Genomic DNA, 24,755 nt, shown 5'->3' with positions numbered 1-24,755 from the left:
TTTTCTTATGTAAATCCCGCAGCAGAGCGCGGGCAATTTTGCTAGTGTAAACTATACGTAATGAATATAGATACAAACGATCGATACGATATCAAAACACAATATAACATGAACTATTAATTGTTGAAATCATTAAACATAACCTTAAGCCTGTAAGAATTATTGTGGACACATATAAATAGTAATTACAATAACATGTTAACAATTTAAGAATAAAGTAATTGAGATTGCTTAGAGATTCTAATCTTATTACAATATGAATATTGTATCTGCATGTATATTGATTAAGAAAGCTTAATATACTTGAATATTAAGTAATGTAATATAGATGATTATTTAGAACTAGATGACTTAGTTTTCTACCCTACGCAACTTCTCTGCCATCAACAAATACATTGTATTCACGCTCATGATGATGATGATGACGACGACGACGACAGAGATTCCTATGTTTCAATAAAAGTGCTTCTTATATTGCTTTTGCTTCTTTTTTTTCTTTGATCTATTGGCATGGTGGCATGGTGAGGGAGAATTATTTTGAACTAAAAATCTCTCATTCAGTACTGTATGTATGGACAAAATTATCATTGAAACAAGTCTGTTTATACTTAATTTATTCATAATCTCATATTGAAACATCGATCAATTCTTACAATATTCAAGTACCTATGAATACGGAATACCCATGAACACATACCATCTGGCTAGAGATTTATGAAGACATACCCCATGCATAGTTTCAACAGTGTCTATGTGAGTAAGGAGTTACGGGCTGAAAATATGTAAAATTCATACCAAAGTTAGTCTACAATGCTCAAGAAAATATAGGTTATCGATTGGATAAACGATAAGTTGATGGATCTCGATCTTTTTGAAGTATAAAACAACAATATCTATAATAAAATCAAGACTTTAGAATGATCGATTATGATTCTCGTTAAACAAATATAACCAAAGATATGGTCTGATCCAGATAGCTGGCGCGCTGAACTTATAAAAGTGGTGGCCATGCAAAACAATGTAAATTAAGGTTTTAAATTAATTGAGAATATTAATTATCCTGCTGGTTACCTCATTAGTTAGTCCACTTGAACATCAACCTCGGCATCAAGGTTGAAAGCATTGCCATGGGAATGTTGAGCAGCCAAAGGAGCCCGCTGCAAGACAAGGACATTGCTTGGTAGCTCAAAATCAGGTTGATGCATGTTCATGACTTGGAAAATGGGCGTTGCTAATGGAGGCGTTGTGTTTCGTCCCTTAATGGCACAGATCAACTGAACCAACCCTATTAGAATAAGAATGAGGATGAGCACCGATATAAGACAGCGTTTTACGAGATCTGACACTGCATAGGCACTACTAGCACTCTTGGTTTGAGAAGGATCCATTGGGGGTTGACCAACACCTTGATATACTCGAACAATTGACAAAGTATAATCATGAGTTGTCTGGGTTTTATGACGAGCGATTGGTTGGGCAAGATATTGAGCCCCCATCATCGCAGGAGGTGCAATAGCACAGTCCACCGTCAACTACAAGTATAGGAGAGGGATCGACAATAACTAATTAAATTTTGGAATTTTAGAACTTAAAGAGACCGAGAAAAAATTAATTAATAAAAGAAAACTCTATGATCAGGTATACTGGTATACATACTATATGAGTTTCCTGTAGGCTGGAGTTTGTGTTGAAGAAGTTGAAGACAGGATGAGAAACCAGCAGCAAAAGCAACATTGATGAAAATGAGAAACGAGCCATTTTGGCTTTCATTTGCTTGATTACATGTCGATCATATGAGAGGAGGTGATGTTGAATTATACCTTTTTTTTTTTTTTTTTTAGTAAATGCCGATGGGTTATACTCTTTTTTGGTGTATATGCCGTCCAATAAAGGTTAGCTTTGCTGCACAGCAATTTCATAAACTAATTACGAAAAGAACAAATTTGCTTATTATGAGGCAATGAATCGGTAGTGAGGAGGTAATTACCGTCTCCTTTCCATGCATGTGTTACCTGTATCTAACCATGGTTATTGTCAAGAAAAGCTGTTAATTGTTGTTGCTTACTTCTTTAACCTTTGCTTTAGTTAGGTTTTAACTTGAGTTAAAAAATTTCTGTACATATTTGAGTTACTTTTACTTTGACTTTTGTGTTTCATGTTGGTATGTCTAAGTTTCTAAGAAGATAACTGTAATAACCTCGTTAGAGGAATTGTACGAAACTCGTTGGAGGAATAATACAAACCTCGATAGAGGAATAATACCATCTCGTGAAAGAATCAAAGACAAACATTTCACCCTTCCTTTAGTTTTCTCACCCCTCCCTTTAGCTGTAACGGTCCTCCTCTTGTCGGAGAGCCATCATTCTGTTTCTTTTTTTCGTTTCTCTATCGACCTCTCTCTCTCACTCTCTCTCGTCCGAAAGATACCGAAACAAAGAAAAAATTTCTCCAAGCTCTCTTTTCCTCCACAGGCCATCATTCAACGCCGGACAACCTCCAGTGGCATCATCTCAGCCTTGCGAAGCTACCTGCAGCGGTTTTGGGTCACGGCACAGTCGGAAACGGCGGCGAAGAGACCGGGTACGTCCAGCCCCGATTTCTTTCCAAGTGTGATAACTCGAGCTACAGATCACGAAACCTCCTCAAACTTCGTCCACAGCTTCGCTTCAACCATCTGAAACTCCCAGAAACACCCTTTCACGGCGGCGCTGTCTCTGGAGGCGGTTGGAGTTCAACCCCGACTTGAATCGAAACGGAGCAAGGGATCCAAATATCTCGAGTTACAGGACTTCGTTTTAGGTGTTTCTTGAACCAGTGAGTTCACCATTAAGTTCCGAACAAGTCTCCCGAAGGAATCGAAGCGAAAGGAGGACATTTTTATGTTGATCGGAGCTTCGCCGGTTTCTGCAAATTCTCGCCTGTTTCTGGAAAAATTCCGGTCACCTTCAACTGTTCTAGGTTATTTTCGACCACTTCCGGTCATTTTCAGCTTACATGGTAGTTATGAAAGTTGTTAAGCATGATGAGGGGAAGAGGAGCAGCCCGGCCCCGACACCATTGGCGGTGGTCGGCGGCGGCTCTGCCACTAACTCCGGCGGCCCTTTCCGGCCACCTCCGGGGGTCAAAAATATAGTTTCTGTGCATTTTTAGATTCTATATTTCAATATGATCATCTCAATATATTATACGCAATTTTCGGATATCGTATGATTAAGTTATGAATTTTTACGTTTCGATCGATTTCGAATCGTTCGATTTATGATCTGTGAAGATTCTGACCGTCCGATGGACTTGTAGTTTGATATGTTGATCGTATGATTGTCCCAGAGGCCTTGTGTGGTCATGGGCGAAGATCCGACCGTTGGATCTTCGTATAAGTGTGAATTAGAGTTTTGGAAGGCGATTTGTGAGAATCCGACCGTCGGATTTTCTTATAAAATTGTGAAGATGTTAGTAAGGACGATTCAGGAAGATCTGACCGTTGGATCTTCATGATAATTTTGGAGGATGATCCTAAAGGCGATCCGTGAGGATCCGACCGTTGGATCATCATTTAATTTCGATCCGACCGTTGGATTGTCGTTTGAGTATGTTTTTGAGCTATTGGCTAAGTTAAGGTCATGTTTGATTAGGTGATTGACGGTCTTCCTTGGGTGAGCGGTTTCGGTGTGTATTGTGTTAAATTGAAGACGCAGCGGGAATATCGAGGTGAGTAAACCTCACGTGGTTCATATTAAAAACCGAATAAATTTAATTACTTTATTTTGTCGTAATTGTGTGAAAATATTTATGAAATAAATATTTGTTTTAAATCATATGGGCTTGATCAACTACGGTCCATAGGTAAGTAAAATGATTTAATTATACAAAATGAATTTCACGATTTTTATGCTTGAACTATAGTTGGTATTAGTGATTATCCCTGAGCGGATAATTACGTATATATATATTTACGTGGTTATATATGGATTGGTGTGACATGGAGATGTGTGATTTTATAATGATTTAAGTGATGTGAAATCGAAAACGTGATTTACCATATTCATTTATGATGATAGTGATTGGTGAAATTATATTGGAAATTTAGGGATGACGTGGTATTGAGTGATGATATGATTGAGTATGGATTGGTGATTTTTGGAGTGTATTTTGAGTACATATATATACACAATAATAGTACGTATCATGGTATTATTGATCCTATTGTGTGAAAGAATATTATTGTACTCGATTTTGGTTTTAGGGTCAACATAGTGTCCAGTATGGGGGAATCAGATGCTCTAATACTAGGTGGATGATGGGCTACGATTGGTTGAGTTTAGGGTCAACGTAGTGACCAGTATGGGGGAATCGGATGCTCTAATACTAGGTGGATGATGGGCTACGATTGGTCGAGTGTAAGAGACGCCCCAACCCTTATTGGGTGATGGGCTAAGTTGAGTATGTGTATCGGATGTTCTAACCTATGTTGATGAACTACGATATTGATAATCATGTCGGATGCCATAACCTAGGCCAGGTGATGGGCTACGATTCAGTTAGAGCTCTAGTCTGTCAGTCACCGTATTTGTATAAATACGCTTTCGGGGTTTTGAGAAGAAAGATGTGAGTTTAGATCCCGTATTAATCTTTGGTGATTTAGAGTGGTGATTTTAGTGACTGATTTTGGGGATTGTGGATTGCTTTGTGGTTGTTGTGATTGTTGGTTGTTTTGCTTGAGTTAAAAGAAATATGATTTAATAAATCAACCGTTCATTTTTTGTTTACTCATACGAGCTGTCAAAAGCTTACCGGGTTTGGTGTTGTTGCAATCCCGGTACACTATTCAAATTGTGTAGCGGGAAATCCTGCAGGTCAGGAGAATCAGGGCGGTGATCGTGCGGGTTAGAGTATTTGTTATAGATTTACAGCAATTGTAATAGTGAGGTGAGTTAAGCTCATTTGAGCCTTACAATTTGATTTGGTGAGAGTGTGCTGTAATAAATAATTTGAGGATTTGGTTTATTGTGATATTGAGAGGTGTGAAGTGTGGTTGTTTGTGAGAAAAAATTTTAGGACGTTTATTCTATTAAGTTGTATAATTCATGTTTCGGATTTTAATTGTATTTAAAATTCGGGGCGTGACAATAACCATTAATCGGATACATGGTTAGATACATGCAATGTTCTAAAAATCGCTAGACAGTAGGCGGGCGGTTGGGAGGGGTCTAGTGCTAGTTACTTAGGTGGGTGCCTAGGCGGATGTTTGGTCTAATTAATCTTATTAGACAGTATATAAATAAGTGCAATTAAAATATTAAAAAAAAAACTATACTTAGTAGTATAATTGATTGAAAATATAGTATAAAAGTTAAGCATATAATGGATACTTACATATAAGAAGTCAATCTTTTAGTATTTGACCAAAAAAGATAAATATTTTGAATATTTTTTAAACCAGATCAACTTATGCACCTCCCAGACTAATCGGGACGGCCGGACACCGCCTAGCGCCTAAACGGCCGCCCATAGGGATTTTTAGAACACTAGGTACATGTGATATATGGTCTCATACATGGATGATACATATTCTGTTTTTTTCTGATATATAAAGGAGCTGCTAAGTGACATCTCAGGAAGCCTACCACTTGCTATTTTGATTGTTCCTTTGCTTTGCATCTCCTCTTTCTATCTAAAGTAGCTGGAGTTTGATTGTGTGAGTGCATATATATAGTGAGAGATGCAATCTTAATAAGAGCGACCGCTGGAATCAACATGTGCTAAAATAAGTTTGATGTCGAATCCACCCGAACCGGATTCATTTCGCCTAGAAAATCTCTCCTATTCAAGTCCAGCATAGTAATTAAAACTCTCTCAGTACCACACAGTAAAACTTCACTATGGTCCAAAGTCCAAACTACCTAAAAGGGTGCCACTACATAGTAAATACCTAACTGGTTAAATTAAAGTGAGCATCAACCTTGGTGGACTCTTGGCCGGTCACCAATCTCACTCGTTCATTCCTTCTAGCTGCTTCTTCTGAACTTCCCTTATCACCTTTTGTATTTTCATGGCCTTTATATATCGACCGAAAGGAACAGCCTTGACTTTTAGTTCACACACACACACACACACACAAAAACTTGGCTATTAGTCCTATGGCCACTGCTACCTCATGCAGCAAGCTCCTCTAGCTATATAGCTGGGACTCATGTTCAACAATTTGCCCACAATCCTTTCCTAGACCTCGAATTTGTTGATGAACCCTGTTTGTAACTAGTAAAATTGATGGTGTATCACATCTCTGTTGTGCGCTTTGAAACCCATATCACCATCCTTCTCCACGTGAAAATTTCTTGAGCCACACCGATAACCACTTCTCTGCCTGCAAGATCCTTAATTAGCAAGAGACCGAATTCCTGCTCAAATGATTATGGAGAAATGTGAGTGCATTGCTTTATGATTGTAAGGGAGGTGTTTATTAATTATTATATGGAGTCCTCTCCTTGTACTATATCGCGCGCACCTCCAAACTCCTAATCCTAATTCATATTCTACTCTGCATGGTTAAAAACCAAAACTAATTATATCAGGTTTCCAGTGCACTCCATGTTGAACAAAACACTGAAACAGTAATGCATGTTTTGCAATTATAATTACTTGTGCCAGTTAATGACATGTATCCTAAGATCTTGGTCAAGGTGAAGATTTTAACTTCAACAAAGGAATGAGAAGCTGCCAAACAACATCTTATTTCTACGTTTTTTTTTTTTGGACATATGGGATTAAACATATGAACAAGCCCCATGGCCACCCAGGGCAAGATAACAAACAATAAACGAGTTCTAATGGACAAGCCCATACAGACCATAGAACGTACATAAGAAATTTTAATTTCCAACTGAACTACATAGAGCCAGCATAAGGAAAATAAGGAAGAGTCTGCAATGAACCAACAAAATTGTAGACCAAGGGGGGTCCACTGACGTGGCCGTTTCACATCCTCAGGAATTGCTTAATTATGGTTGACCGTGAATTGAACGTTAACTGTAAAAGTGTTGGCGTCATGGTGAAACAAGCTGGGCGTAATGGTATTTCGCAGCAAAATATCTCCATACCCAGCTAGTCATCTGCCTCTCACGCCTCACAAATATGTGGTACTGCCCTTATCGAATCTATCTTTCCCCTTACAGCTGATTAGAAGCAGAGAGAGCAAAGCTATCCCGTAATCAGACAACCATCATTGTGGGTCAATACCGCCGACTCCTTCAATCTCATCCTTGTTATGTAGATGAATCTTGATTTGTGTTATTGAGTTTGATTTTGTCACGTAAGAACGCCCCTTCCTCAATGATAAATCGTTTGCGGTTTGGTGTTTTCTTCAGAGGGAATTTTGATGTGTAGAAATTATAACCACAAAGAACTCATATGCAACAAAGAAACTACTTTTGTGCAAGACATCTCATGACTCATCTGGGAATAAAGAGATGAGGATTGGCCATTTTGGGTTACAGGTGGCTGGAATTATAACAAATCTTGAGCCAAAACTACTTTAAAGGAGAAGTCATCAGCGAACCCCTTCTTTTTCCTTGCATTTTTCGTTCTTTACCCTTTTGCAGGGTCGATTCTCATATGGCTCTTCTTTGGAATCAGAAAGATCATCCTGTTCCTCTTCTCCTTCATTCACTCTACTCCTCTTCATTCGTTGCATATGGAGGACGATGGATACCACTATTTAGTCTGCCAACCTTATCTCCTTCTCGGTGCACCTGCCTCTCCCCTTCTCCCCTAAAAGCCCCTATGGTTAATTCATACTTTACAGTTTCATCTTCCCTGTCGTATGCGAGTTTGACGCGGTCAATCTAACGGAAACTCTGACGCCATCTCTTGGTCTACAAATGCATTGGTTCATTGCAGCCTACTCCGGAAAATAAACCGAAAAACTAATAAAAGCAAAGCCGCACGGAGCCGTCATAAACCAAACAAAGCTTTCACAAGCCGCAGCAAGCTGCCATAAGCTGCTGAGTAACTCTGTAACTAAAATATCCCAAAAAGCAGATCTGAGACATGGGATGGTGAAGCTAAAACCACACCTTGAACCACTTTTCTCTTCTCCATTAGAGATGCACCATCTGTGAAGGAGCCGAGGCCACCGAAGACATAAGCTAAAAGCAAAGAACTATTACAATGGAGAATGGTGGTTGTGAAACCCATGTGTGACCACCCATACTCGCCTAGGTAAGTGATTTTCACTTTTGAAAGCTAGCCAAGTGAACTTTCATAGAAGTAATCTGAGATAAAAAGAGGAGAGATGATATGAGGTGTTGGGTGGAAGAGATCATGGAGGATTAAGTCAGATATGAAAATTTTGGGATAGATTGACAAAGAGAAGATAAGAAATCAAGCAAGTAATATCAGTCAAGGGGTTCAGGTTCTCGGTCGATTCCCGTTCACCTGCCTGCCTCCTATAGTCCATTACATCTAGATTTGAACATAGTCAGTACAAAACACCATAGAGGGTGTACAATCACCACATTCACAAAACAACACAGCTAGAGGGTGTACAATCACCACATAGATAGGGTGTAAAATCTACCAGAGAGTGGATAAGGGGCTAATGATTGTGGGTAAGGGTGGATTGAAAAGGAATCAAAGGAGAAAGAAGATGGCGGTGGGTGGTGAGATCTGAGCTGACGGTGGACTCTCAGTGTGAAAGGAAGTGTTGAAAACTCTAGAGAGAACAGGGAGCCTCTCTATCAGTCTATCTAGAATTTTCTCTTGTTGTAAGATCGAAGATTAGTAACATCTTTCTACGTTGAAGGAAATAAAAGGTACTGATCAAGCAGTCCATATATAATAGCAATGAGACCAAGCATTTTGGAGTAAAAAGGAACAAAATTAAAAACTTAGGGGGATTAATTATGATAGTACTGGTTTGTGTACATTTCGAGAGATAGCTTGTATTGAGCAGTACCAATATAGTAAAAGTTGGGCAACTGCCAATTTATTTAATAGGAAAATAAAACAACTCAAAAAGATTATCAATTATAGTGAACTACCTCCTTCACCCGTACTATATAAATATATTACTCCGCTGAAACATCCACCTTGACATCAAGTTCAAAACCATTGTCATGGGGTTGATTGACTGTCAAAGGAACCCGTTGTGTGTCGAAGATATTGCTTGTTAGCTGAAAATCGGGTGGCATATTCATGACTTGGAAAACAGGTGCAGTTGATGGAGGCACTGGTTGTTTTCCCTTAATGGCACAAATCAACTGAACCAACGCAGATAGAATAAGGATACAGATCAACACCGATATGAGACAGCGTTGTACAAGGTCCGACACAGTGTAGGCAGTACTAGCACATGTACTCGTGGTTTCAAGAGGAACTGTTGTTGGTTGACCAACGTTCTGATGCAGAACAGATGACAGCCCAATTTGAAGAACAGTTGGATCGTGCTAAAGGAGGAAAACGAAAAGTGACTAGTAGACGCGAAACAGCTCCTCGGAGTCCGTTTGGGACACACCTTATCTTTCCGGAAAGGGAATCGCGCCAGAAATCAAACTCGTCGCTATGCCACGACCTGTGGCCTTTTTCTGGCTTTCGGGGTCGTTTAGGGCCTCAAAATTGCATTTTCTATTTTCCGGTGTTTTGGTTTTCCTAGTTATTTTCGGGTTGTTTTCGTTTTTTCCCATGGGCTTTAGGGTTTCATTGTTAGTCGCCCTAGGGTTTATTTTCTTATAAATAAGCCGCCTTAAGGCTGCAGAACGGATCTTTTCATCTTTTATCAATAAATTGAGATTATTCTCTTTTATCTCTGGTGGACTCCAGAACTCTTTTGCTAGGTTTATTGCTGGTAAACCTATTTATAAAATCTGTCTGCGTCAGGTGGTATCAGAGCAGGTCTTCCCTGTCTCTCCTATTTACCTTGGTAGCAATGGGTGAAGTTACAAAATCAGATATCGAAGCTCTCACAGCAGCGTTTACCGCTGCCATCAACACCATGAACAATCGGATGGACCAACAGATTGGAGAAATTCGTGGGTTGTTGGGAGAGAGAAACAACCACAACAACAACGGTCAGAATAGAGACAGGGAAGGAGGCCAGCGAATTAGGGCTCCACGTAGAGAGGTTGTTGTTCATACTTCAGAATCTGAGTCTGAAGAAGAGGTTGTGCAATATGAACCACAAGGACAAGCTGACCAAGATTACAAAGTCAAGGCCGAAATTCCTTTCTTTTCGGGCAACTTGGGTGTAGAAGATTATCTAGATTGGCAGCTTCAGGTGGACAGGTTCTTTGAGATTATGGAAGTTCCTGAACACAAGCAGGTTAAGCATGTTGCATGGAGATTGAAGAGTACTGCTGCAGTTTGGTGGGATAAATTGCAGAACACTCAAAAGAAGCAGAGGAAGCAGGGTGTTAAGACATGGCGAAGAATGAAGCAGTTGATGATGGAGAGGTTCTTGCCGGACGATTATGAGCAGATTCTGTACAGGTTGTATATTGAATGTGTCCAGGGAACTAGGACAGTGGCTGATTACACCGCTGAGTTCTTACGCTACTCAGAGCGTAATGAACTAGGAGAAACTGAAGGCCAGAAGGTGGCTCGCTATGTCAGTGGGCTGAAGCCTTCCATTCAGGACAAAATTGGGTTACAAACTGTTCATACTATGGCAGAAGCTTCGTACTTAGCATTGAAGGCAGAGTTGTTAGAGAAGCCTTCACGAGCTTCTTCTTTCCAGAGATATAACTATCAAAGGAGCACAGATTTAGCAAACGCCTCGACTGACAAGGGTAAAACCACACTGCAGAAAACAGAAGGCGCTTTTAGGACTTCCAACCCTCCTTTTAAAGGGGCTGGCAGTTCTAGTGGTGCTCAAAACAGGGCCCCGAACCAGAGGCTTAATAATCCTTATGCTAGGCCTACAACAGAAATTTGTTATCGATGCAACAAGCCTGGTCATAGATCTAATGTATGCCCTGAGAGGAGAACTGCCCTTATAGATGATTATGATAAGGAAGAAGGAGAAGTTGGAAGAGATGGCGATTATGATGGGGCTGAATTTGCGGAGGAGGAGTCCCCTGAAAAGGTTAATATTGTGCTGCAGCGAGTACTATTATGTCCTAAAGAGGAGGGGCAGCGACGCAATATTTTCAGGTCCCTTTGTTCCATTAATAACAAAGTGTGCAATTTAATTGTGGATAATGGAAGCTGCGAAAATTTTGTAGCCAAGAAACTGGTGGAGTATTTACAGTTACCTACGCAGCCTCATGAGGCACCTTATTCCCTCGGGTGGGTCAAGAAAGGTCCACAAGTTCGAGTTGTTGAATCCTGCAAAGTACCGGTATCCATTGGTAAGCATTATAAAGATGAAGTTATGTGCGACATTATTGATATGGATGCTTGTCATATTTTGTTTGGACGACCTTGGCAATATGATGTGGATGTGACGTATAAAGGCAGGGATAATGTGATGTTGTTTATGTGGAAAGACCATAAAATTGCTATGGCTCCTGTGTGTCAATTTGAGAAATCTGGTGGAAAGAAAGGGGAGAGTTTTCTGACCTTGTCTAGCAGTGAATTTGAGATGGAGGAGGCCTTTAAAGAATCTGAGATTTTCTGTCCAGTGGTGATTAAGGGGTTGTTGGCTGCAGAAAATGAAGAGGTGGTGATTCCTAAGGAAGTGCAGAATATGTTGGGAGAGTTTGAAGAGTTGATCGCGGATGAGTTACCCAACGAGTTACCACCTATGAGAGACATTCAGCATCAGATTGATTTGGTGCCTGGAGCTAGCTTGCCCAATCTGCCACATTACCGAATGAGTCCCAAGGAGAATGAGATTCTGAGAGAACAGATTGAAGACTTGTTGAAGAAAGGGTTCATTCGAGAGAGTATGAGTCCTTGTGCAGTTCCCGTCCTCCTTGTTCCTAAGAAGGGCAATCAATGGCGGATGTGTGTTGATAGCAGGGCCATTAATAAGATAACTGTGAAGTACAGGTTTCCTATTCCTCGTTTGGAAGACATGCTTGATGAGCTAGAGGGTTCCAAAGTGTTTACCAAGATAGACCTTCGTAGTGGATACCACCAGATTCGAATCAAGCCAGGAGATGAATGGAAGACAGCTTTTAAGAGCAAGGATGGCTTGTACGAGTGGATGGTTATGCCATTCGGATTGTCTAATGCACCCAGCACCTTTATGAGGCTTATGAACCAGGTTCTTCGTCCTTTTATTGGTTCCTTTGTAGTGGTGTATTTTGATGATATACTGATATATAGCAGGACCAAAGAAGAACATCTTGTACACTTGAAGCAGGTTTTGGGAGCTTTACAGGAGAATAAACTGTACATCAACCTGAAAAAGTGTACATTCTGCACCAACAAGTTATTGTTTCTGGGATTTGTGGTTGGAGAAGAAGGCATTCAGGTTGATGAAGAGAAGGTACAAGCTATAAGAGAGTGGCCAGCTCCAAAAACAGCTTCTGAGGTGCGGAGCTTTCATGGTTTAGCTACCTTCTACAGGAGGTTTGTGAAGAATTTCAGTACCATTACTGCCCCTATTACTGAATGTTTGAAGAAAGGCAAATTCCAGTGGGAAGAGGAACAAGAGAAGAGTTTTGCCTTGATCAAGGAAAAACTTTGTACTGCACCAGTTCTCGCTCTTCCTAATTTTGATAAGGTTTTTGAGGTTGAATGTGATGCTAGTGGCGTGGGAGTAGGTGCTGTATTGTCACAAGAAAAGAAACCAGTAGCATTCTTTAGTGAAAAGCTGAGTGAAGCTCATCAGAAGTGGAGTACTTATGATCAAGAATTTTATGCAGTGTTCCGAGCGTTGAGGCAATGAGAGCACTACCTGATTCAGAGAGAATTTGTACTGTTCACGGATCATCAAGCCTTGAAGTACCTTAACAGTCAGAAAACTGTGAATAAGATGCATGCAAGGTGGGTGAGTTTTCTGCAGAAATTCCTTTTTGTGATTCAACATAAATCTGGCACTCTTAATAGGGTGGCAGATGCTTTGAGTAGGAGGGCCTCCTTGCTGGTCACTTTAGCCCAGGAGATTGTGGGGTTTGAGCTCTTGAAAGAGTTGTATGAGGAAGATACTGATTTTAAGGAGATCTGGACCAAGTGCAGTAGCAATAATGCAGTTGCAGATTTTTATGTGAATGAAGGATATTTATTCAAAGGCAATCGACTTTGTATCCCTAGTTCTTCGTTGAGAGAGAAACTAATCAGAGATCTGCATGGAGGGGGTTTGAGTGGACACTTGGGCCGAGATAAAACTATTGCTAGCCTTGAGGAGAGGTATTTCTGGCCACAGTTGAAAAAGGATGCAGGAACTATCGTGAGGAAGTGCTACACCTGCCAGGTTTCTAAGGGTCAGTCCCAAAACACAGGACTTTATCTTCCTTTACCTGTTCCTGATGATATTTGGCAGGATCTTGCTATGGATTTTGTGCTGGGATTACCCCGTACCCAAAGAGGTGTGGATTCTGTGTTTGTGGTAGTTGACAGGTTCTCCAAGATGGCGCACTTTATAGCTTGTAAGAAGACTGCTGATGCGTCCAATATAGCCAAACTGTTTTTCAGCGAGGTGGTTCGTTTGCATGGAGTGCCCAAGTCCATCACCTCTGATAGAGACACAAAATTCCTTAGTCACTTTTGGCTTACGTTGTGGAGGATGTTTGGAACAGCCTTGAACCGTAGCAGCACAGCTCATCCTCAAACTGATGGACAGACAGAGGTTACTAATCGAACTTTGGGTAACATGGTTCGGAGTGTTTGTGGAGATAGGCCCAAACAGTGGGATTATACTTTGCCACAGGTGGAGTTTGCTTATAACAGTGCTGTGCATAGTGCAACAGGGAAGTCCCCATTCTCCTTAGTTTATACTGCTGTTCCTCGACATGTGGTGGATTTGGTGAAGCTTCCTAAAGTTCCTGGTGTTAGTGTTGCTGCTGAAAGCATGGCCAAGGATGTGCAGTTTGTTAGAGAATCAGTTAAGGCCAAGCTGGAACAAACTAATGCTAAGTATAAAGCTGCAGCTGACAAGCATCGATGAGTTAAGGTGTTCCAAGAAGGTGATGACGTGATGATGTTCCTGAGGAAGGAGAGATTTCCTGTTGGTACCTATAACAAGCTGAAGCCCAGGAAATATGGTCCTTTTAAAGTGGTGAAGAAGATCAATGATAATGCTTATGTTGTTGCACTTCCAGATTCGATGGCCATTTCTAACACTTTCAATGTTGCTGATATGCATGAGTTTCGTGAAGATGAGGCTCTTTACCCTGAAGAGAACTCGGGGTCGAGTTCTTCGGAGGTGGAGGAGACTGATGCAGAACAGATGGCAGCCCAATTTGAAGAACAGTTGGATCGTGCTAAAGGAGGAAAACGAAAAGTGACTAGTAGACGCGAAACAGCTCCTCGGAGTCCGTTTGGGACGCACCTTATCTTTCCGGAAAGGGAATCGCGCCAGAAATCAAACTCGTCACTATGCCACGACCTGTGGCCTTTTTCGGGCTTTCGGGTCGTTTAGGGCCTCAAAACTGCATTTTTCTATTTTCCGGTGTTTTGGTTTTCCTAGTTATTTTCGGGTTGTTTTCGTTTTTACCCATGGGCTTTAGGGTTTCATTGTTAGTCGCCCTAGGGTTTATTTTCTTATAAATAAGCCGCCTTAAGGCTGCAGAACGGATCTTTTCATCTTTTATCAATAAATTGAGATTATTCTCTTTTATCTCTCCAGAACTCTTTTGCTAGGTTTATTGCTGGTAAACCTATTTATCAAATCTGTCTGCGTCACGTTCTGATCTTCATCTGCCAACTCAGACAGTTGTTTGTTATGAAACGCCGAGTTTAAAACATCTTCTGGAACTGGTCTGGTGCTACCAGCAGAAGCTGCATGTATGAGTGCCAAAATATAGGCAGGCTAGGTACTCTTACTCTTGGTTTTATGAGTGATCGGTTGACCAAGATCTTTATCATGATCCTTTGACGCGGACGCTAAATCTTCAGACGCGGACGCTAAATCTTCAGAAGCTAGTCTGGTGCGAGTGCGACTAACAGATGATGGAGCAAGGTCCACCGTCAACGACGACTGCAAGTGTAGGTAGTTGAATAGTGAATTAGTTATATATACTAGTTTCTGTTCTTAACATAAAGCGAGCACCAGCTAGAGTTGGAGAAACAAAGTAACAAACTAATTACTAAAGAGAAGTTACCGATTACTCACAATATTGATCCTTTGGATTTCTAGTAGGCTGGGATTAATGTTGTTGAAGTGTGAGAGATCACGATAAGTACGAGCATAAGCAACGGCTCCAAGCGACGAAATCACCTGCAAAAAAATCAGTGAGAAACGAGCCATTTTTCCTTAACAATTTTCTTTGATCGTTGAATTATCTCGTAAATCCGTTGCTTATACTGTAGCTAGATATATAAACTTTTTGCTTGCTTTTGTCTTCTGTGCCGCCTAATGCAAAGTAAAAACAGAGAATAATGTACACAGCTAGCTTTGATATTCTCTTCCCGTCTTCCGTACGGCTAGCTAAGATCCTTGATATTTCCCTCTCTGCTGTTAAAATTTGGTAAACTTCTCAGCATGTTCGTGAACTCTATCGTAACTATTATAACAAGAATCTTTTCAAAAAAAAAAAAGACAAGAATAAATATGTTCACCCATATATGGATACGTGGTATAATTATGGTTATCCTCCTTATCTAAAATGATTTATTAATTAATTAAGGAAATTAGAGAGAAGTTACCTGGATATATTAATGAAATGTGGGCAAGTTATTCATAGAAAGAACATATTACAAAGATCGGGTGATTATCCAAGGGATTTTGATAATCCTAGTCTTGCTTACTGATTGTAGCTTTGTAGTAAATTAGCAACTAACATTGTTTTCATTATTGATAGTTTTTTACAGGTAAGTCCCAACTAGTTACAAATGAGATTTCCTGGTGCTATCACTGCTATTTAGTGGCCTCACTAAACGTTTCCTAGGTAAATCACTTGGGATCAAACCTAGGCAGGGAAAGAGTCAACCTCACAACTTCAACTGAAATATTAAACACTAACAACTTGAATTCAATGCTACACAGCAGCTTAGTAGTTAAGCACTAGGAAACGAACTGATAACTAAGCACTATGACTCACTTGACTATCGATCTTGACAAACTGTCTTGATGGATTGGAACAATTGGCCAAGGAGTTGCGCCTCCTATCAACTGCAAAACTAATTGCTAAGGCATGCTTTGCAGCTTCATGCGCTACTTTGTTGCAATCTCTGGGAACAAAACTCCAAGCGCAGTACTCCACACCAGCACCAAATTTATTTCCTCCATAAGGAGGCCTTCTGCGCTGAAATCAAGCTCATTAATTAGTTTGCAGAGATTTTATAGCACCCAACACGTCGCTTACCACATCAATCCTCGAAAACCCCCAAGCCCTACACAGCTTCAATCCTTGAAGTATTGCCTGTGTTTATACCGCCCTTGCTTCCCCATTTACCATGATAAGGGATCTCCAATCCGCCCATGACCTGTTCCCTCTTCAACACCGGTACCCTGCCAACCCCAAAGATGCCGGTCGCTCCGTCTACATTAAGTTTCACTATCACTGAGGGTGGAGGAACCCAACTCGGTTGATCTATTTGTTCTGTTTAGACAGTGGCAAGCATCTGAGTTGGCATTCGCTACATCGAATTCTTTCCTGCCGTTGTGCTGCAAGATGAGGTACTTTCTCCATTTCCGGTGCTTTTTTTCCAATACCTCCGAAGGGTTTGACACCGCCAGATCCACCAACAGTACTATAATGCATATACATAACATGGCTGCTGCATGCTGTAGGTCTTTAACTATAATTTTCCATGCAGGTAACTTGATAGAATAGATTGTATAATTTGAGTTGAAAATTGGAAGCCAATATATGGCAAGAACACGAATGAAGGAAGCAAAGCAGATTCAATGTTACTGGCTTACCCGACTTGTCACTTGATCTAAAAGGGGAGACTGGGTGCTACGTAACGCTTTGTTGAGTAGTTGAACACCAATGTCATAGGCAGTACTAAAACCCAGGTGAGATTCTTTTTGCCACGGATTCACCTATAAATGCCAGCAGTGACCTTTCAAAAAAAAAAAAAAATGCCAGCAGGGGTGCTGTGCCGGAGTACTCGGATGACAACAAAATGGTAGTCTGCCATTATACGCCTCTTTGCCTGTCTTTGTTTTCCAGAGAAATCATAACCAATCAACTCGGTACTAAAATCTAAAATCATCCCCCATATGCCTTGGTTTACACAATAGTATCAACTCAAACTAGTAATGATAAAAATAACCCTTGATATCATCTGAGAAAAGAAGTGAAAACTAGATATATTATCAGACGCTGATTCATTTCATCTCCATCAACTATTTTTCTTTTTTCGGAAATTACATATTTCATAGAAGATAGAACAGTACTGACACGTATTAAAAAAAAAAAAAATTCCAACATAGTAGCTCGGTTCATAATTTCTTAACACACGACTGATCTGAATTTCTTACGCCAGGCTACTGATTGTATCATTCATATCCAAACATCCAAGTAGACAACTAAATGAAACAGTTTAAGAATAAAACAGAATGGTCTCTGCTTGTCACATTTTTTTTTTCTTTTGTTAACTGCTTCCAGTCATAATTTCGGACTCTGGACAACCTGGATTTGAACTTCAGCTCGTGTATAGAATCATTCCACATGCAAACACCAAGGAGAAAATTACCAATTGATTACTGGAAAATGGAAGTCTGACAGTCCAACATACCTTCTTTAAGGAGAATCAAAGCTTCATATATCTTATAAGCGATGCTGTGAACTCAGTTTTAATAATTAAAGGAGCCCTTAATACCCTCAAGGTTCTCCCCCAAAGATAACCTGCAAGCCAACATGAATACCTGAGATTTTATAACGACCTCAAGTAAATCATCATGAGTCAGCGGAAATATTCGAAGACAAACGTAAGGGTTGGCAGACCCAAAAAGTTAAACAGGAGAGAAAGCAAAGGTCAGCGGAGAAGCTAGTAACTTCCAAGACAACAATACAGCAAAATCAACATTATTGAAATGCCTAGATCAACCTCATTAACCAAAAGTAAAATCAACAAAAAGATAAAAGAAAGGATAAGGAAAAAGACATGCAGAAACAAAGCAATCCACTGGTAAGGTTTATATCCTGTTCAGCAAAACGTTCCTAGCCTAAACCTACATCTAAGGATTTGAAGCTCACTCTATTATTACCGAGGCACAGTGTCAGGCATGCTTTGTCAAGAAACTGTAATAAACTGATTTAAGTAGCTCAAACTGTCATGCATTATTTACATAAACAGAATTAAAGCTGCTGCTCATAACTATCGGAGACCTGGAAGTGTAATTTTCTCTGAGAACATAAAGCACAAAAAATATCCTGGTTCCTAGCTTCATCTGCACATGAATTTATCCTTTGAATTTGACTGGTCATATATTTATATCCACTCTTTCAATGAAAAAGCACCAAAATTTTAACACCCTTACACATTGGATAAGATCATTTCTAAATGCTAACTGATGCATATTGACATCAACTACAAGTGGCAGATTACAGGTTGCAATATACCAACCAAGCACATGCATGCTCCCCAGCCAACATTATCATTTCTAATTCTGAATCTGTGATTATTTGTTAATAAAACCATAGGATACAATATGAAAAATTCATAGACCCCATAAGAGTTAACAGGACTGACGTTGCACATGATTATGCAGATTAAAAACCATGTTTTCAAAACACTTTTAGCAAGAGCTCATTTTTCGTCTGTATGGAATGCAGACATATTATCTTCACCACTATCCTACAAGTACATGTGATAATAGGATTCATTTACTCACACTACAAGAAATATAAAATAAAATCAAATAAGTGCAACTCGTCCAACCTAACTGCATCCTTTTTTCAGGACTTTTCTCTTTTCAAGTAAAACATACAAAAAGAATGCCCAGGGTGCCAGAAGTACACAGAAATGATGTGTGAAAAAGTAGACTAGTCACAAAGTCACCACACCAAATACTTCTAGCCCAACAACAAAGCTCCTCCCTCAAAAGTACCCTTATGCTATACTTTTTATTTGATTCTCAATACATCGTCATAATAAGTTTTGATTTAACAAATGGTTCCTTCCACCATAGATATATTGTTTCTGTTTATGAAGAGAAACCAAATTTCATTATCTTGAAAAAGAAAAGTACAAACAAGTGGATGAGCAATCCACATCCAAAAACAAAAATCACAAACAAAAGACCAAGACAACAAGCTAACATAGTTTGATAAACTAAAAGCTAATAGAATGACTAGTCACTTCTGTATTCATTATCTTATTGACCTGGACACTCAAACTGCCATGAGCCAAAAAGGCCTTAATTTCCGACTGCCCATGGCTGCTTGGGGTTCCAGAGAGGGTACTTTTCTAGCCAAGCTGTAGCTACAACATTACTTCTCTCCCTCTGCAAGGAACTCGACTTGGTTGAGTGTGGATCTGGACTGAGAATAGAATCACCAGCTTCAATGTGTATTAGGAGAAAAGTGTGCTGTCCTCTCGGGGTTTATGGGTAGCAAAAATTTAGCAGGCAAAAATTTGAATCCCCATCTGTAAAAGAAAATCGATATAGCAGTATAGCAACAATTTTTTCACCTTTCTATCTGCCCAAAAAGAATATGCCACACTTCCATGGACTGTTCTCTGAGAAAAAACCAATAGAATAAGTCACCAAACAGCATCCATGGACTTTGAGGTTTGTATTATTTTCCCACATTTGTATTACTTACACATGCCACCTTGTAAGGATTTGGATGTGGTTCAGTAGGCAACCCGAGCTTGTGAACAGCATCCTCAAAAACAAATTAGAGACAATTTCCACGGTCTTTAACCATGTTGCACAACTGATTATAAAATCCACAGGTTTTAGCCAAATGTTGCTCTATCTTACTGTTTGTATTCATTGTGCATATGAGAAACAGAGCTAAACCCGAACAATGTTGTTGCTTTATCATTACTTCATGTTCCTTTTCTGCTTCAAATACTAGAGATGCTTCCTTTTTTTGTTTTTCTTTTTTTGCCTCGAATACTGTGGGTGTTCCCTTTTTTGCCACTAGTACTGTAAGCACTCCCTTTTCTGCTTCAAACACACTGGACCGTAGGAGTCCCTTGTCTGCCTCAAATACTTTAGGTTTCTGCCTAGGGACTGAAGATAAAAAATCCTTATTTACATCTCAAGTCATGTTATCCCAAAGCATAGCAGAAAAAGTTTGAATGCTTTTTCTCAACTGACCCATGCAAACAATTCAATGGTTGCCACCTTATCACTTTTTAATCTTGAGACAGAGCCTCAATTCGTGATGAATGCATTGCTAACCATAGTAGTTGAAAAGTAAGAGAAGGGGAGATGATGTATTGCTCTGATACCTATTGATGTAGCACAAGAACCCCAAATAATTGTTCTCTAGGACAATGATGGCTTAAGATAGGAATTCAAGATATAGGCCAGAAACTTAGAAGCTTTGGAGTTGCTGGTTTTCAGAGAACCTAGAAAAGTAGATATTTAAGGGAGAAGAGAGAGGAAACGGTAGGGAAGGAGATCAGAAGCTATCAACCTTCAATAACACTAACTATGATTAATTCCAAAATCTGATTTGCCTTACAGGAGGCCTTATACACTCATCAAAAAACCAAACAAACACTCGAATAAAAGGTGTCATTAAGACATTAAAATATCCCTTTCACTTAATTATTTTCTAATGGACTTGGACACTTAAACAATAACTAAGACATCTCTTTGAACCAAAAAGGCCAGTGTTAGAGTTGGGCCAATGGCTTAGTCTTTGGATTCCAAAGAGAGTACTTTCTAGTCACTATAGCTCTGACAAAAGCTAAGATTCAATGTAACATTCTATCTCATCAAAACTCTGGCTATTATGTTCTCTGTGAGCTTCTCGGTATTTCCCTTCACTGGTCCAACAACTCAGGTGGACTACTATTAGCTCAAATCCAGCACAACACATGCTAAGTCTCTATGGCAGATATACTATTATAAATTAGACAACAATTTAATTAAGATTATCAAACAGGAATGCTCAACCAAGAATTAGGTTCGTAATGAACTCCAAGGCACTACTGCAAACTGCAGAACAAATCAATCTCTTACAAACTTGTCTCTCAATCAGCCTATTAATCTTCCTAACATTCTATAAACTATTGCAAAAATGTTGATGTTTTCTATATTTGTATAAAAGATACAAGAACTCCAGGATTATCATTTTCAGATTCTGCAACGAAGACTTGAGTTTCCACATTCTTAGTGAACCAGTTCATGGTTCCCAAAAATCTATCCTAATGATAGCAAGGACTTCAAAAGGAAAACTGAAAACTCGGTAACTGCGGTTTTCAGTAATCTATCACATTAACACACTTGGCACTGTTGATGAACACTTTGTCTATTGACAATTTGTCCCTCACATGAAGACATCAATGAAATAAAACACTGATAGTTTCAAAACATGGTCCTTGTGTTATCTTAAATTCCAGGATTCCTAATCATTAAGTTGCTCATGAAACATGTACCAAAAAAATAAGAACCCTAAATAAATGGAACTTACTTATGCATACAGTACTTGAACTCTTGTCCTCTAAGAAGATCTTTCTCTCCTTCTTCAAGCTACAATGAGAACATGACAAAGTCAAAAGCAGAAATTTTTCATGTACTTGTCAATCCATAGAGTCTTACAGTATACACCATCGTACCGGATCGCTCTCATAGACGAGCTCATAACAAGTTGGAGAGAGGCATTTCAAAACACAATTCTCCTTTGCTATCATAGTTGACTTGCATTGCCATCCCCACAAGCCACTATTCCAAATGTAAAAGAACAAAGTAGAGCAATCAGAGCAGAACACATTTATAAAAGAAATAATCCCCATGCCAGTCTATTATCATCTTTAAAAGAAACAAGAAACTGAAATTTTGTTGGAAAAAAAAAAAACAGAAGCAATGGATTTAGGTTCGTATGGAAATAAAATATATCTGTTACATCTGATTGTTCCGATCTGAAACTGATGAAGGATGGCCATTTCAGGACAAATTTACAGATACGGCCAGCAGCTAAATGCAACCTTCAGAACTTTCAGAGCATTGTACAAGAAAGAACACATATGTTATTGAAATGTAACTATTTGACTTTTATTTATCATGTTTAGGCATATGTATATCTATGCATAACTTTCCCACTTATTTTTGAAATTTCCCTATCATGTAAATGTCCTAGCTTCCAGATGCCACGAGTAGACAAGACCCAAATGAAATTTGTTCAACAAAACCACCAGCTAAATTCAAGCTTCTTTACTCCCAAGGCCGTAGATTTTTCCGAGCAACAGGCCAGAATGGCTTTGGTTTCAAAGCTTGTAAAATATTTTTTTGTTAAATGCTGGCAGTTCTTAAATTGGACCATATGCTAAGAAAAACACCACTTGTGTTCCAGTCTAGTTACATAATATAGCAAAGTGAAAACAACTAAAAAGAGTTCTCTCTAAAACCTCAAATATATCTAATGGGTTTAACCGAATTCCACAACTGACACAGAAGCCATAAGAAAAAATAAAAATTTGACAGGAAAATGCAAAGAGATGAAGGATATTGTAGATGGGTACCTGTCAATATCAGCATAGCATTGGGTCTTCTTCTGCCTTGTCTCAATGTCCTGTCAAATACCCACATGCACAAACCCAACCATGATTCAGAATTAAGGAACAAAAATTCACAACGTCGTAAATTGACAGAGGAAAAAGAGATACATACACTGATTGGGCGACGGGACTTGGCGAGAACTGCGGGAGAGAATAGCAACGACAATACTAAGAGGATTTGGATTCTGAGTGGAGAAGAACAACATGAGGAATTTCGGCTCACCATTTTGTTCTTCTTCTTCTTCTTCGACTTCCTCTCGACTTCACTAAGCTAAAATAATGAGCATCATGGGTTAGATTTGTTCAGAGGGGTATTTTGGGTTTTTTGCTACGTACCTTAGATTTCGAAGGTAAAAATATTTTTATATATATAATAATTAATTTTAGGTGGGCACAATTTTTTTTTTTGTTTTTTTGAGTGTAAAATTTTACTCCTTATATTATAACACTGAGTCATTTCTGAATTGAAATGTTTTAGTTTAATTAATACATTTCATTAAAATTAGATTATAGCATTCTTATTATATTATTCTCCGTTTCACGACGTAATTGTTTATCGATCTCATTGTTTTAAACAATAAGTCAGTGATTATCATGTGTAAATTTTTTTTTGATATTCATCAGAGTTGTGGCTGAACATTGCAATAAACAAAAAGTAACAAATGTAAAATATAAAAATTCCAACTTATGAACAATTGGATGAACAGATTTTGGCCAAAATTTTATTATTATCTGGTGTGATCGATCTCTCTGTTCGTTAGCAACTTCAACATATATATTCTCTTTTGTTCGCCTGAAGACAAAGATAAGAAATCTATACATGTAGTTTGTGGATACCTTAATGTCTATCTAGGTGCATAGAAGTGTTTTGATTTTTCACATATACATAAGTTATAGAATTAGTAACAGTGATGATGCATGAACACTTACGCAGATGAGAGTAACAAGGAATTTAATGAATAAACTTTGTTAGATGCTAATTAATTTTGGTTATATAGATCAATGAATCAATTGTTACAGTTGATTATATTTGTAATACCCCGAAAAATCCAAATTAATTTCCGTGGATTTTTAGAAATGATTTCACGATAGTGGGAGCGAGTACGAGGCTTGGAGAAGTTATGGAATTAGTTCGAACGATTAATTTTCGAAAACGAACGTTATTTAGGAGGTCTCAAAAAGTGACTTTTTATACATTGGGAATTTGGGAAAACTTCATTCATGAAAGTTGTAGAGCGCGTCGATACGAGTTCGTGGACATATGGAATGCGAAAATCGGAGTTCGTATGAGAAAGTTATAAGCGATTGAAAATCGGGAAAATTCTATAAATACAAAAAAAAGTTCCGGAAATTGCATTGGAGGACAGAAATTTCAGAAACCTATATTTTCTCCCCAATTCTCTCCCGAGCCCAGATTTGTTCCTCTCTCTTCCACCGGCCATATCTCCCTCCACAGACCTCCGATCGACTTGATTCCAAAAGTATTTTCATTCGCCTTGAAGTCAGTTAAAACTTCCTAGAAGACATCAAAGTGAGAAAAGAACCATGGAAGGTGCTAGGAGGCCGAGAAGCTGCACAGCTCGAGCTGGAATTCGCCCGATGCTGCTCTTCCTTCACCGGCCGATATCTCTCTCATCCAACCTCGAATCGAGTTGATTCCAAAAGGGATTTTGCTGGGCCTGAGCTATATTACAACTTTGTAGAAGACATCGAGGGGAAATAACCAACGTGGTAGCCGCTACAAGTCGAAGAACACGGTGCAGTCGAGCTGGAAATCACCTCCTTTCCCCACCGTCGTTCTCCCTCCTCCGGCCACCTTTTGCCGTGATTCTTGAGAGGATTCTGCACTTCTGAGGATGTAGATCATTTCCCCTAAGGTGGATTGCATCGATTTCATCTGTGGAGATCGAATTGGAACGAATTCAAAACTAGGGTTCTTCGGGTTTCAAACCTTATAAGGTAAAATTCTACTTTTTGGCTTATAATCTGACTTTGGTGTAGTTATGAAAGTTTCAATTCGAGTT

General features: G+C 39.3%; 3 protein-coding genes across 5 annotated transcripts; 1 reads left to right on the top strand and 2 right to left on the bottom strand.

The window, feature by feature from the left end:
- Positions 1 to 554: 554 nt before the first annotated feature.
- LOC133714286 (uncharacterized) lies at positions 555 to 1,762 on the bottom strand. Of its 2 annotated transcripts, XM_062140375.1 has the most exons (3): positions 1,657 to 1,762; positions 1,072 to 1,532; positions 555 to 772 (listed from the first exon to the last, which is right to left on the bottom strand). In XM_062140375.1, the coding sequence occupies exons 1-2, from the start codon at positions 1,756 to 1,758 to the stop codon at positions 1,080 to 1,082; spliced, it is 555 nt and encodes a 184-aa protein (XP_061996359.1). In that variant the 5' UTR covers positions 1,759 to 1,762; the 3' UTR covers positions 555 to 772; positions 1,072 to 1,079. The 2 variants fall into 2 exon arrangements, with proteins under 2 accessions (XP_061996359.1, XP_061996356.1); XM_062140372.1 differs by lacking the exon at positions 555 to 772 and having other exon boundaries at positions 863 to 1,532.
- Positions 1,763 to 9,922: 8,160 nt separating this feature from the next.
- Positions 9,923 to 12,829, top strand: LOC133716395 (uncharacterized). The gene has a single exon (XM_062143107.1). The coding sequence runs from the start codon at positions 9,923 to 9,925 to the stop codon at positions 12,827 to 12,829; it is 2,907 nt and encodes a 968-aa protein (XP_061999091.1).
- Positions 12,830 to 17,347: 4,518 nt separating this feature from the next.
- Positions 17,348 to 23,006, bottom strand: LOC133713832 (uncharacterized). 2 transcript variants are annotated; one of them, XM_062139874.1, is made up of 5 exons: positions 22,844 to 23,006; positions 22,696 to 22,745; positions 21,793 to 21,898; positions 21,648 to 21,706; positions 17,348 to 17,917 (listed from the first exon to the last, which is right to left on the bottom strand). In XM_062139874.1, the coding sequence occupies exons 1-5, from the start codon at positions 22,955 to 22,957 to the stop codon at positions 17,803 to 17,805; spliced, it is 444 nt and encodes a 147-aa protein (XP_061995858.1). In that variant the 5' UTR covers positions 22,958 to 23,006; the 3' UTR covers positions 17,348 to 17,802. The 2 variants fall into 2 exon arrangements, with proteins under 2 accessions (XP_061995858.1, XP_061995859.1); XM_062139875.1 differs by having other exon boundaries at positions 17,348 to 17,897.
- Between the last annotated feature and the right edge of the window lie 1,749 nt (positions 23,007 to 24,755).

This window comes from Rosa rugosa, chromosome 6 (assembly GCF_958449725.1).
Source record: "Rosa rugosa chromosome 6, drRosRugo1.1, whole genome shotgun sequence".
NCBI classification, from domain to species: domain Eukaryota; kingdom Viridiplantae; phylum Streptophyta; class Magnoliopsida; order Rosales; family Rosaceae; genus Rosa; species Rosa rugosa.
Note: the sequence above shows the minus strand (reverse complement) of the source record. Positions and strands in the feature narration are given on the sequence as shown.

What these genes read in the sequence shown, in the direction of transcription:
- LOC133713832 (XM_062139874.1), bottom strand. Translation starts at nt 22,957, where the DNA reads ATGGTGAGCCGAAATTCCTCATGTTGTTCTTCTCCACTCAGAATCCAA. An exon ending in AGTCCCGTCGCCCAATCAGT is followed by an intron (nt 22,746 to 22,843) that starts GTATGTATCTCT and finishes GGTATTTGACAG; the next exon opens with GACATTGAGACAAGGCAGAA. An exon ending in TCGTCTATGAGAGCGATCCG is followed by an intron (nt 21,707 to 21,792) that starts GTACGATGGTGT and finishes TTCTCATTGTAG; the next exon opens with CTTGAAGAAGGAGAGAAAGA.
- LOC133714286 (XM_062140375.1), bottom strand. Translation starts at nt 1,758, where the DNA reads ATGGCTCGTTTCTCATTTTCATCAATGTTGCTTTTGCTGCTGGTTTCT. An exon ending in GCCTACAGGAAACTCATATA is followed by an intron (nt 1,533 to 1,656) that starts GTATGTATACCA and finishes CTATACTTGTAG; the next exon opens with TTGACGGTGGACTGTGCTAT.
- LOC133716395 (XM_062143107.1), top strand. Translation starts at nt 9,923, where the DNA reads ATGGGTGAAGTTACAAAATCAGATATCGAAGCTCTCACAGCAGCGTTT.